The sequence below is a fragment of the Aricia agestis genome, chromosome 3 (assembly GCF_905147365.1).
Source record: "Aricia agestis chromosome 3, ilAriAges1.1, whole genome shotgun sequence".
NCBI classification, from domain to species: Eukaryota; Metazoa; Arthropoda; class Insecta; order Lepidoptera; family Lycaenidae; genus Aricia; species Aricia agestis.
The window spans coordinates 12,661,019-12,674,532 of record NC_056408.1 but is presented as its reverse complement, the minus strand read 5'-3'; the positions used below and the strand labels follow the sequence as shown (position 1 = coordinate 12,674,532).

Below are 13,514 nucleotides of genomic sequence, written 5' to 3'. Positions count from 1 at the left end.
TGACATAATATATCTTTATATAATATTATCTTACACTAATATCACAAACCAATTACAAAATATTTAGATAGCTTTGACTACTTAGTAGGTCTTCCATGATATTATTATTGATTTTCACTATTGCACTAAGAAAAAAATTCTGACAAACGAAAAATGACTTCTAAACTATTTAATTTATCTTCGATCTCTCTTCTACTTCCATGTAAGGCTACGTAAAATTTCTCTATCCTCTTCTTACGTCACAATACATCATTCTCTTTCTTCCAATAAAAAATACACTAATTAAAACAAAAATATCAATTCGCTTCAACCGAAATCTGTTCACAGAATCCGTTCACCAACTCCTTCCTTCGTCTCTGTCGTCTTATCTTTCTGGTGTGGAACTGGTGGTCGTAGCCGAGGGCGACGACGAGGCCGTGGTGTGTGATGACGTAGGCCCGGCAGCCGTGGTCGGACTTGATGCAGCGCCAGGTGGCCCGGCCGCGGCCGACGGGCCCCACTCGCCGGAACCGCTCCCCGCCCACCACCAGCACAGGGTTGCCGTAACGCGACACCGACCAGTATACTGCAATCAAACTGTGACGATACCTTCTATTCGGACTCGCAAACTTTAAAGCCAGACCTCAGTTAAAGTATAAACAGCATAGCTGCGAAATTCCTATGTATGTGGTGTAAAACATTTGAACCAATTTAATTTCGAAGCAGCTCAACGCTTTAGTGTAGTTACCCACTGGCCACTACCCAGTAGCAGCCTGATAGGAAAATCAGCATCCTAACTACCAACATCAACGCGCGTTTGTAGCATCTCGGCTCTACGCCGTAGTTCGTAGCACTGCGCTACGCCGTAGTAACCTTCTTGAAATCGAAATAACCAAAAACTAATTTATAGAAAATATTATTAATCATTATGATAATACTAATTATTGTATTGTACTTTTTACTCTTTTACTCTGAGCGACAAAATTTATATAAAATCGGTGAGTCGGCACTCGGCAACGATTGCAAGTATTTCCATGAAATTAAGTTTTTATGGGAAGCAAAACCATAAGTATGTAGTCCTTTCATTTTAGTCGTAAGTGTTATTTGGTAAAGAGTAGGCATACCGTATACCGTTATTTATATACAGGGTGTAATAAAACTAAGTCATAATATTAGGTCCTTACATATGAAATTGGCGTTTTGTTGTACAGGCCACTTTGATCTCAAATATTATTTTTTTCATTTGGTTAAGAATTCCAAATTCAAATTCATTTATTTGGTACATTTGAGTTTCCAAAACCGTCATTCATTTGTTTTTTTCTTGATTATCTTTTCTTTGGAGTCGTTTATATGGCACAATGGAAAAATTGAAATACTTATCGCTTTATTTACGAATAATATGAGTTCTACCGTGGTACGAGTGCTGCAGAGAAAGCTCGAAGAATTAACAATGTGAATAACACTGGTGTCGCAAAAGAACGTAACGTAAGAACGCAAAAGGTACGGTTTTGGTTCCAACGTTTTCGTTCGGGAAATATCGACCTTCAAAGCAACCCGAGACCAAAATGAATAATGAAGAATTAAAGGCTATTGTGGAAGCAGATCCATCGCAAACCACTTCAGAGTTAGCAGCAGGCTTCGGTGTAAGTGATAAACTGCTTTAATCCACTTGAAGCAAATCGGGAAGATAAAAAAACTTTAAAGGGTACCTCATGAATTGAGTGAAGCAAACCAGAAAACACGCGTCGACTGCTGCGTTACATTGCTCAACCGACACAATAATGAAGGGATTTTAAATCGGATCATTACTTGTGATGAAAAATGGATCCTTTACGATAAACGGAAGTGTTCCTCACATTGGCTTTCTATTATATATATATATATATATATATATATATATATATATATATATATATATATATATATATATATATATATATATATATATATATATATATATATATATATCAACTTAACTGTCCAATGAGTCACATATGACTCATGGTGGACTTTTAGAATAAGTTCATGAGTCACAGGTGACTCACATTTATATGAGAATTCGGGATATATTTTTTTAATGAACGTGGCATAAAGAAGTAACAAAAATTATGTGAACGTGTAGCAAAAACCCTAACCTCTAATAAAATGAAAAAAAAAATCGCAAAAGTTTGTACATGTACATATCAGAGTACATATTCTAAAGATAAGAAAAGTAAAGCCATGGATTTCTAGGATTAGGCTTAGTATTTGTATAAAATAAGACAAACATTAGAAAAATTAAACGGTTATATTTTGAAAAATATTATTACTTAAGTATTAAAAAAAATTATACGTTGTGCTTTTCATTGTAGCATGCCAAACAAAATGCTTTTTTACAAGCTTTGCACTCTGTGTGCACTTGTTTAGCTTTATGAGCCAACTGCCCTAGAGCTTTTAGATTGGCATAGCAGCCGCTGCATCTTTTTCTAATTAATTTATTGTTTCTGATGTTACGCGGAATTTCTTGAAGACTGTGACTATAAGTGGAGGTAATAGAAGATCTTGGAGTCAGAGAGAAGGAAGGTCTTGAAGGCACGTTAGATTCCATAGTTGTCGCTGCTGGCCCAAGAAAATGACGAACCAAATTTTCTTGAACTTGTAAAACAGATAATTTTGATCAAAATAATCGTGACAGACTAAATGAAACTGCTATCAATCAATTTATTGTCTATAGTCCGTATGTGCATATATGACTCATTGAACGTAGGAAAGAATTTTTTTCCTCCACGCTCATGAATCATATGTGAGTCATAAAATAAAATGAAGGTAATTAATACAAAACATATATATTTTTATTAAAATACTTTGTTTTACAATACATATACATTAATTAAACCTAACAAAATAAAAAACATGATGGACGTGAGGTAGGTATATATTTCTTTGTATGGGGACAGTTAAGTTGATATATATATATATATATATATATATATACAAAACCATACAAAAGTCAAAAAATAGGTCTTTCAGCGCTGCTACTTTCACTTCACAGTGAACTCTCTACAAGGAACACATACACACCCTGAACTCTAAAATATTATCACTTAGTTTTGTTGCAACTTGTATACAAATTACAAGGTAACTGTTTCAGCGCTACTATGTGTTTTCACAGTGAACTAGTGTTTAGTGAACTAGCAATAAACAAGTGTTTATTGCTAGTATTTGTACGGTGATTGAGGAGTTAAAACAAGAAATAGTTAAAAATATACGGTCTTACTACAAAAGATTAAACACCTGTTGAACAGTTGATTAGAGAAAAAATCAGTACATAATGGTCTCAAAACAACCGTTCAATGGATGTTTAATATTTTGTGGTAAGACCGATAGTGTTTATTAACGGTTCATAAAATCATGTTAAATTTCACATTTATCATAATTTTAAATATAAAATGTATCCTCAAACCCTGGCCCTAGTTCATTTTCCGAGTAAACATCGCTACACCACTACAGAGTAAAGTATATGTATACATCAGGTACCTACTAATATTAAATTTATTAAATTCTCGTAAAATATATTTTATCGGATTTTATTTTTAAATTTACTAAGGCCACTGCTCAAAATATATTAAATTAAAATGCAGAATTAGACAGAAGTATGTCGAAGATTGCAATAATATTAATAGTTAATATGACACAAAAAAATAAAATTGACTTAAATTCTACCAAATATACAGGATTATTTTTCACCAGTACAATAAATCAATCAACATACGTAATAGTTGTCAAAAATAAAAAATACTAGCAATTTTTGTTTGGAACAAAAAACAAAAATATCAAGCCCCGGACTTATCCGCTAAACTACTAAAAATGTGGATGCATTACGCATTTGAGGAATCTCGTGCGCCGCCCGCCGATCGCTTACCTCACCCCGCCGCCCCCCACCTCATACCGCACCCGTTGTCGCCTTGTAATTAGTGCGCCCAAGCGGTATTAGATTGGATAAAGGATAAATTATTTGAAATGAAAAAAAATATTTGTAAAACATACTCTACTATCGACCCGCATCGGCGTCGCACGGGTATAAAATATATAGCCACTGAAAAATGATTAAAATCGATAGCCTATGATCCTTCACGTGGTCTACTTCTTATCTGTGCCAAATAACATAAAAATTGCTCCTGTAGTTCGCGAGATAAGCCCTTTCAAATAATTTCCCCCGTTTCTTCCACATTTTCCTATTTGTCTTAGCGTGATAAAATATAGCCTATACTATAGCCTTCCTCAATAAATGGACCATCTAACACTGAAAGAATTTTTCAAATTGGACCAGTAGTTCCTGATATTAGCGCGTTCAAGTTAGCCCTTTCAAATAATTTTCCCCGTATTTTCACATTTTCCTCTATTTCTTCGCTCCTATTAGTCTTAGCGTGATAAAATATAGCCTATAGCCTTCCTCGATGAATGGGTTATCTAACACTGAAAAAATCATCAAAATCCGTTACGTAGTTTTAAAGATTAAAAGGAACAAAGGGGCATGAGGGAAAAACTACGGAACTCTAAAAAGCGACTTTGTTTTATAATATGTATAGATTATTATCGATACCAATGATGTGGTAAAATTTATTGTACTGGTGAAAAAATTATCCTCAAGATGTTAGTGTAAACACCGTTATCCTTGAAACCATCAAATGAGCCCGTCAAAATGAACAACTTTTTCGATGCCCGGATCGGCAATTTGTATGGGTATGAAGACGTCATTTTTTTCGAGTTCCCAGCATTGTTCTCATAGAAAAAGTTGTTCATTTTGACGGGCTCATTTGATGGTTTCAAGGATAACGGTGTTTACACTAACACATAGTATGGACTCCGCGCGTGAGCTTCAAGGATCCAGAGGCTAAGGGGACGGGTACACTAACGCAACTTTTTAGAAAATTCCTTGGAGCTCGCGTGCAGAGTATACTGTGAAGTGGAATGTGGATTTTATTACTTATCATTTTCTTACTTAGCAACCACTAGCATTATGTAGGCAGACGTCACAGCCAAAATATTAGTATAAGTTATAAGCTGGTCAACATTAATTCACCTAGCGCTAGAAGCAGAAGTTTTGTACAAACTTTTATTGTAGGTTATCCTATAGGTAAGCCTTCTTGGCATGGCATGGTAAAATAAAGATATAACCTAACCTAACCCGACTCAGGCCGTTATTTCTAGGTCGAACCCTAAATTAACCGCATCAGGCGTCGACTACTTCGTTATCCACGCCCATTACATCACAACTTTAAATCCGTAATTTAAGTTATCAGCAATTTTGTTGTCCTCGTCAAAGTCGTGCGGAGTGAAGTTGGGTTCGTGGTTGTGGGTACCTTTCACACGCACGAACTTCCCGTCCATGGTCGTCTGGACTCTGCACAGACACTTGTAAGAGTCCTTGTCCCGGCATGCCCAGTTCAGCTTGTGCCCGTACCGGTTGTTCACCCAAAACTTGTTCCCTTGAAATATTAGCACAGATTTGCCAGCCCTCGAAGGTAAAAAGAACGCGTCTGCAACGTATAACAGCATTTTAAGTGCGCAACAGATACCAGAAAATGACTGGTTCGATTGTCAACATGTAGAAGAATGTAGAATAATAGGTAAACAAACGTAAAATATTTAGAGAAAGCTGATATAATATTATTGATTAATAGTGGTAAATGCTGAAATATTTTTAAATAATAAAAATAATTTTTATTCGCGTAAGTGCTAAATAAATCCATTTCACTTCAGTACTTACTAATATTGTACCAGTACCTACCAGGTACTTACATAACACAGTACTTTGATGAGTCAACCGACGTAATTTGTCACAGGTTTTACATGGCTGACTAATTTTCTAGTCTCTACCTCGTAAAACAATACGGTAATGCAAACAATTTAGGAGAGCTCAAACAAATTTGCGAAGCCCAAACCAATGTACCATCAGAGAAATCGGTTCATAGGCCGACGGCGGCCCTATGTTATTTGGTCTGGTATCTGGATATGTCAAGCCAATATGTCACAAGCTTTCGGCTGGGCTTGACGTAACGCGACCAAATTACATAAGTACACTTTCTGCCCATGAATCAATTTCTCTGACATTGTCAAGGTCACCGGATGACGTCAATGACTATGTTTGTCGGAGAAGAGCACGACGTTGTTGTCTATGGTGTATATGCGGGAGGCGCAGTTGCCCGCGTGCGCGCACGACCAGCGCACCTTGCCGTTAGGGAACACCATATCCTTGACGTAGGAGAACTTCCCGGCGTGGATGATGGGCGCCTTCAGCTCGCTCGTGCCGAACTTGAACTGCGTGCCCCGGGCTGCGGCTAACAACTACACTGTTAACACCACATCACTAAACCGGATCTTACAATAAACCAGCTTTGAAACAAAAGGTGTTAGATGAAAATCTAAGCAAATACTAATAAAAAAAATTTTCGTGGAGCTCCATGTGTCATTTCCCTTGAAAAGACTAGTAGAACAAAATCCACATGTATGTACCAAGTTTTTTCACTTTGTAATACTTACCTGCACAAAATCGGTACTTAAGGGGAAATAAAATAACCATTTTAAATAAACATTCTTAATTGTTTTATCTTAGTGAGTAATACTCTTAACAAGTTCAACATAAATCTATATTAAAAAATTTAAAATTTTATCAAAGTTAATGAAAAAATATAATTACGGAATGTTTCGTTAAAAATTCACCGATACGAGTACCCAATTTTATGATTTAACGATTAATATGGACCCAAATGTGAGTAAGGCACTTCACTTATCAAGTTTCTACCTAGGTATAAATATTTCAACGTTAGATAAGACAATACCTATCGTATTCATAAAGACATAGGTATTATCATAGTAATAATATAATACGATTAATACTTGGAATATCAATTAATTATTAGATTATCACAATAATTTTAACATTATAAAATATGTATCGATATTGGTCGGACTACGCCTAAACGTAAACAAACCGTTATTAAAGAGCACAATGCTACCGATTTAAATGTTTAGTTGATTACCCAAAAACATGAAGAAGTACAACACACATTATTTTGGTCGAATGTCGTTGTGTTTACGTTTAGATCAAATATATTCTAAAATACAGTTTTATATATATTTTTATATCGATAAGGTAAAGTTAAATAAACTACCTACTGAATTTTTTAGTTCAATCCTAAACGTCATCTAATAATAATAATATAATAGAAAAAAATGATAGAAAATACAAAACTTTCAGTATTTAAGTATGTACACGTCGAATAAGCAAATTATTAGCTCTACCTACGAATCTGGAATGATATAATAAAAGCATTAAATACATTTTATTACACATACTTACATTTTAAATCACTACTTAAAATAACATTATTTTATTGTCTTTATTCTCTATCTGATATCGACAACTAACTGAGGTTACCCTCGAGTCAACTTACACCAGTCTGGGATTTAATCGGGAGTTAGGACCATAAAGTTAATTAACTAACTCTTTTTTTGACATCCAGTCGACACTTGTCGGCACGTTGACAATTTAATCTCATAGAATTCATGTTCAATCATGCTTGTGTAAGTGTATACGTAAACATATATTTAAACACAGATGTAAACCAATTTTGGTTTCGTATGACAGCTCGAGATTGTTGCTCTAGTCCGCTAGGTAGGTAGGAAACCATAAAATCAATAGATTTTATGGTTTCCTAACCAGTAAATATATATACCGTGTTCTCTCTGGAAGTTTATAAAAGAGTAGGCAGTGTATTTTAACAAAGGATTAAAAATAATGAGGACTGGTGCAAATGAGCCCAAAGATCTCTAAGAAGTGTCTACCGATTGAGCTTACTGTTATCAATTTAACATGTTATACGCATTCAACACGCTTGGCCCGTAAAACGCGGACGCAACTTGTGTAAATTCTATCATAAAAATAGATCATCACCTGGACAAAAAAAGTACAAAAATATCGATAATATCCAGGAATTACCAATAATACCTAACAACTTACATCCTAGTCAAATTTGTAAAAAGATTTTCGATTTACACTCTCGTACTATTTTCTGTATAACACATTCACAAAATGTACCAATATTAACGAGTAAATGGAATGATGTAGAACAATGAAGGCGGGCGCCGTGAGCGAACGCGGCCGAGGCGGCTACAGGGCGGGTTTCGGTGAGAGAGCTCCAGACTACTGCATCCGCGGCCGCCCACGGTAACCGCGCGAACGTGGTAATACTACGGCACGAGCGATTCGCGTAATCATTTCCGGTGAATCTCGTTTGGAATCCAAACTTTGGATCGACATGTTATCTCGCTCTCGAGCGTGAAAGCGGGCCAGTCGAGATCAAGATCGAAAATAATCATGAGAATCGCGGCTCAGGAGGGCTGCACGCGCGGCGGGTGGTTGTGCATGCCCTTCACCGCCACCACGCTGCTGCCCATCATGTGGATGCGCGCCTTGCAGTTGGTCTTCTTGGACGTGCAGCGCCAGATCACCTTGTCCCGCAGCTTCGACTCCTCGCAAAACGGAAACGTATTCACAACCATTATTACTTTACCGCGGCGCGACTTTAAATACTTGATTCCTGTGACAGAAACGACGGTTAGAACATTAGAAAGCGAGGGAGATCGCCACCAGACCACCACCTCATATCGACCTACGGGACGGGGATCGAATAAAACCAGCGGTCGTTTATAAGTACAATTTAATATACCACAAAACGTTCCCATACATAAACCCAACTTATCTTATAATATAATGGTAAATACAAAAATTACACTAGACTCAAAGACGAGAGTAAATGAGGTAGATAGTTTCAAAATTCGTTAAAATAGAGTGGAGTCCGCGATTGGGCCGCGACGACCGCCGCGGGGCACCGGCCACCGGCTTACACGCATCATTATGCACTATGAGATTCACAATATAACAACATTACAAATACACAACGGATACGAGTAAATTATTGTTAAAGTGACTACATTCACTCACACCGATAGACCATAGTCCATACCGTACTCGATATTATTTTGCGATTTCGTTTCGTATTCTCATAATTGACACGTATTGTCACATTCTTACATAATATATTTAACCTACCTAATAAATACGATACATAATTAGTATATAATATACGAAGGGTGCCCACTGCCCACGCGTCGCCGCGGCGAGCGCAGTCCTGTTATTTGGTTACCGTGGACATGGATGCTGAGGACACGCCGACCGGCGCGGAGTCGGCGCCGGGCGCGGGGGCCGGCCATCCCGCCGACTCCCCCGCCGCCGGCCTCTCCTCGATTCACCGATACAATTTATGCTAAAAGTTTTCGCTGTAGTATCCATACTACGAATAATAAAAACTGTTTATTATTCGTAGTATAGTATAAGAGATATTATTCATTCCTGACTCGAAACCGTTCGTAGAAAACAAAAAACTTTTAGTATAAAATGTAGCGTGTTCGATAGTGTGTGTTAATAGAAGCGCTCCGGTCGACGACATCCGGCAGCACCGTCTCGCCGTACCCGGGGGCCGGGGTACGAGACGCTTTCGCTCTGAACTGCGCTAACCGCCGGACTCCTTAAAACTAGGTTATCTAAGTAACGATTAAAATTAGTCAAATTTGTACTCAAGTTGGAGTCTAAGAGATAAGTCGTTAACATCTCGTGAAAATAATAATTCGATCGGCAACAAATCACTATTATAATAATTATAAAAACAATCAATAAAATATATTCAGACAACAGTCTCAAAATAGCCTACGTATAGTACAGTCATCAACAGCTAAACCTCGAGTGAGTAACATGTGTTGTGTGTACACTGTTACACTGTACACTTGTACAGTGTATCTGACTGCGAGCCGACTGCCGAGAGCCACATGCGTGATGCGGCACGGCGCACGCGACACGCGGCATAGAGGTAGTGTGAAGTGGCGCGCCGGACCCTGCGCGGCGAGCCGCCCCGCCGCCCCGGCGCGCGCCTAGCCTAGTTTACACGCTAACTTATACTACAACTCCTTACTCGAGTAAAGCTTCTGAGTATTCATTCATGTATATGTATAATATTGTATAATTAAACTAATATGTAAAAACCCGTATAAAAGTGAAGAGGTAGTTTCATTGATCTTAAGTACTTAGTAATTCCTAAGGAGCACAACATTGAGTGCGGTCGCGCGCTCGGCGGCCGACGAGGGCCGCGCGCGGCGCGAGCCTCACACTCGAAGGTAGGTACGTCGATAGCGACGTCGTCGCAAATCGCAATATAAATTATGTAAATTCTTATCGTAAAGAGGCGGACACCTAAATGCCTAAATATCAAACGTGCAACATGTAAAGTTATATAAATCTCAAAATAAATATGTTATTATAAATGCAGTCGAGGGAACCATTCTCTGCCGTTACGAAGCGAGTTCGCGCAATCAGTCACCGACTCGTTACTGGCGGCCACTCAGGCCGCAGTCCGTCCTACGCACCCCGTTCGATCGCAGTGTTCCGAAGGTCCTTCCCGATATTCCGAATATGTATCAGATCCTACCTGCGTGTCGTCGCTCACTGCTGACATACAATTTAGCGCTACCCGTCTCCATGATGTTGCCCATAGGAATCCAGCTGATTCTACTAGTCGTCCGCTTTTCGAGCCTATATCCTGATAATAACCATCTATCTAAATTCGACAAAGTTACGCGCGTTGCTTATTCGCGACCTTTACGTTTACGATTTTTTGAAAGATTAACTTTACAAATTAATAGATAATAACTAAAAAGTAGTACATACCATGGTAATAATTATGAAAAATATAATACGGTTTAGGAGAATTTATTTTGATGATTGATCGTACTCGGTGTATATTATAATGAAAGAATGATTCTTTCATGTCAATAATATTTGTAAATAAAATTCGGTTTGATAAATAAATATCAACTGTTACTTGTAACATTGTAAGTAAAGTAGCAACGTAAGCAACGCGTAAAGGCCGCGAAAATAGAAGGTTTCATCGCATATGTACATACACTTTTATTTCCTTACCCAATCCAATAATATCCCACACCTATACGGATAACATTAAAGACCTCGAAAGACCGCTTAACCTACAGATAGATGCTAACAGGTGACGCAAATATCGTTTCCTTGGTCGCAAAATCCAAAACATCACAACATCTAATATATCGATTCAAATGTTTTAAATACGTTCACATATCCGACATTATACATCCATCGATACCGTCCCATTGAAAACGCCAACCTTCCCAATTAATCTAATAATAATAATATAATTAAGAGTATAATTTATACTACTACGCGTGTGCAAAAGGCTTAAAAACATCGAACCGTTCAATATTAAACAATTCGTTCATCGATTTCTTACAACGTGATGCAACATCTAAACGAATCGTCAACGCAACGTGTCAAACGATCATAACATCCGCAGCACCTCGGCCGCCGCTCTACATCATGTCCTCCTCCTTGAGAGGAGCGCCGTCCACCAGCAGCGGCTTGGCGGTGTCGTACGAGTTGGTGGTCGGCGGCGGCAGCGAGTTGGGCGACTGCTGGGAGCCGGTGCCGGTGGCGGCGGCGGCGGCGGCCGAGGCGTTGGCGTTGGCGGTGGCGTGCGCGGTGGCGGCGTACAGCGCCAGCGCGTGTTGCAGCTGCAGCAGCTGGTGGTGCGGGTCGATGGGCGCGGGCGCGCGGTGGCCGCTCTGGTGCGGCGTGCGCACCACGTAGCGCCCGTCCGCGAAGCGCCGCACGTTGGGCGGCGCGTGATTGTGCGCGTAGCGGGAGCGCACGATGCGCTCGAAGCCCTCCGGCCCCTCCGTGTTCACGTCGGCCAGGCAGCGCGACGTCAGCCGCGACGAGCAGTACCACTGCTTGCGACCGTGCGCCAGATTGTTCTTCAGGCGGAACGTGTAACCTCGGTGAAGGAGAAGACGCCCCTTGCCGGCGCGGATGAAGCGCGCTGTCGACAAACAATATCGGTTAGCTGACGATCGCAGGCGGAGAGTCATCCCGACGAGTCTAATATACTGGCTTACAACTAAAAGCTCGAGTTGTCACGCACGAAATGAAACAAAAATCGGGTAATTTTTATTTTTGAGTGAAAGAAAAGGCTTTTCGTTTTGTACTTTTAATGACGGATGTACAGAATAATTTTACTATTAAGTACGTAAAACAATTTTTACTTTAAGTTTAGTAGAAATAGAAACCATGTTATAATCTTTAAGATTCAGTATTCGTGAGCAAGTATTTTGGCACTAGTTTTATAACATGTAGTTTTTTTAACCAAAAAAATAAAATATAAAATCACATTTTACAACATACAGGTTGATAAAGTTGGCATCTTACAAAAATTTACATCATCATGATACCTCTCGAATGATATACAAACGACCAGAGACAAGGAAGCACAGCTGGAACTGTTAACCTACAACTTATATACTTAAATTATTAAAATGAGCATCAGAATGTACCGTACCTATGTTATATAATATCTTATGAGGTATTGTGTATAATATATATTTAAATTAAACATTACAAACTAATCTCTATCACACACATGTAACAAAATTTGGCATCAATTTAATAAAGTAGATATAAATAAAATTAATAAATACTTAACAATCTGAGATCACATTATTATTTAGTGATAGCCTGTTGGAATACAAAATAATCAAAGCCCAGTCATATTATGTAGAGTATGTAGTACTCAAATACTTAACTTACATTGCACTGGGATTTTGTTTCTTTATTAAGATATTACTACGACTTAGGCTTCGATACCATATTCCATAATATGACGAATAATTTGGTACAGCAGAGCTTTAGCTCTACCCATATTTTAGTAATAACCTGGAATGTAAGTTCAAACTAACTACCATGTAATTAGACTAATAGAAATAACATTAAAACAAACGACTAGTTGTGAAAGTCCTACTTCACTTGCAGCAAAATAAAAAAAATATTATCCAATTTTAAATGGTCAAAAGACCTAAAACATTCGTAAACACAATCGTTTCGGATCACACCGCAGATACTAGAGACCTACAGTCGGGCTTTAATCGATTGATCGTCTACACTCTACATTCTACATAATTATTAATTTACAATTAAAACATTAACACTCGCTATAAAGATATCGATGTAGTATCTAATAGAGATCACTTTACATTCGGAATGAGCTTTGGCATTGTATTAGAACCTCGCGACCCAGGCGCCGGGGTCGAAGTTGTCGAAGTCGAGCTGCGGGATCCTCGGCACGAGCAGCGGCGCGGGCGGATCGAGCGCGGCGAGCGAGCGGTTGGCGCGGCGGCCGCAGCGACCCTGGTGGTTGTGCTCGCCCACCAGCTTGTGCAGGCGGCCCTTCTGCGTGTACGCCTTGCAGCCGCAGCCGCCCATCGTGCAGCGCCACCGCACCACGCCCGATCGCATCGTGTGCGCCGCGTAGAAGCTGCGCCCGCGCACCCACAGCCGCGGCCGCCCGCCAGGCCCCACGCACAGCCGCACGCTCTCCTCTGAAACACCCGCCCGCTTTAGACCACGTCGATCGGGACGT

At 39.2% G+C, this 13,514-nt stretch overlaps 1 protein-coding gene across 47 annotated transcripts in view; it reads right to left on the bottom strand.

The window, feature by feature from the left end:
• LOC121725403 (protein tramtrack, beta isoform-like) overlaps window positions 1-13,514 on the bottom strand; it is a 554,986-nt gene that overhangs the window by 482,186 nt on the left and 59,286 nt on the right. For 2 of the 47 annotated variants that reach the window (XR_006035379.1, XM_042112324.1), the window contains exon 5: window positions 312-565. The exons of 42 other annotated variants lie outside the window; for them this stretch is intronic. Coding sequence is in view for 4 of the 5 variants with exons in the window: in XM_042112324.1 (XP_041968258.1) it covers window positions 312-565 (254 nt within the window). In the remaining variant the exon portion in view is untranslated. Of the gene's footprint in view, window positions 1-311; window positions 566-5,208; window positions 5,499-11,397; window positions 11,922-13,138; window positions 13,474-13,514 lie in introns of those variants that run through there. 3 more of the 47 variants (XM_042112341.1, XM_042112323.1, XM_042112332.1) reach the window with 3 other exon arrangements.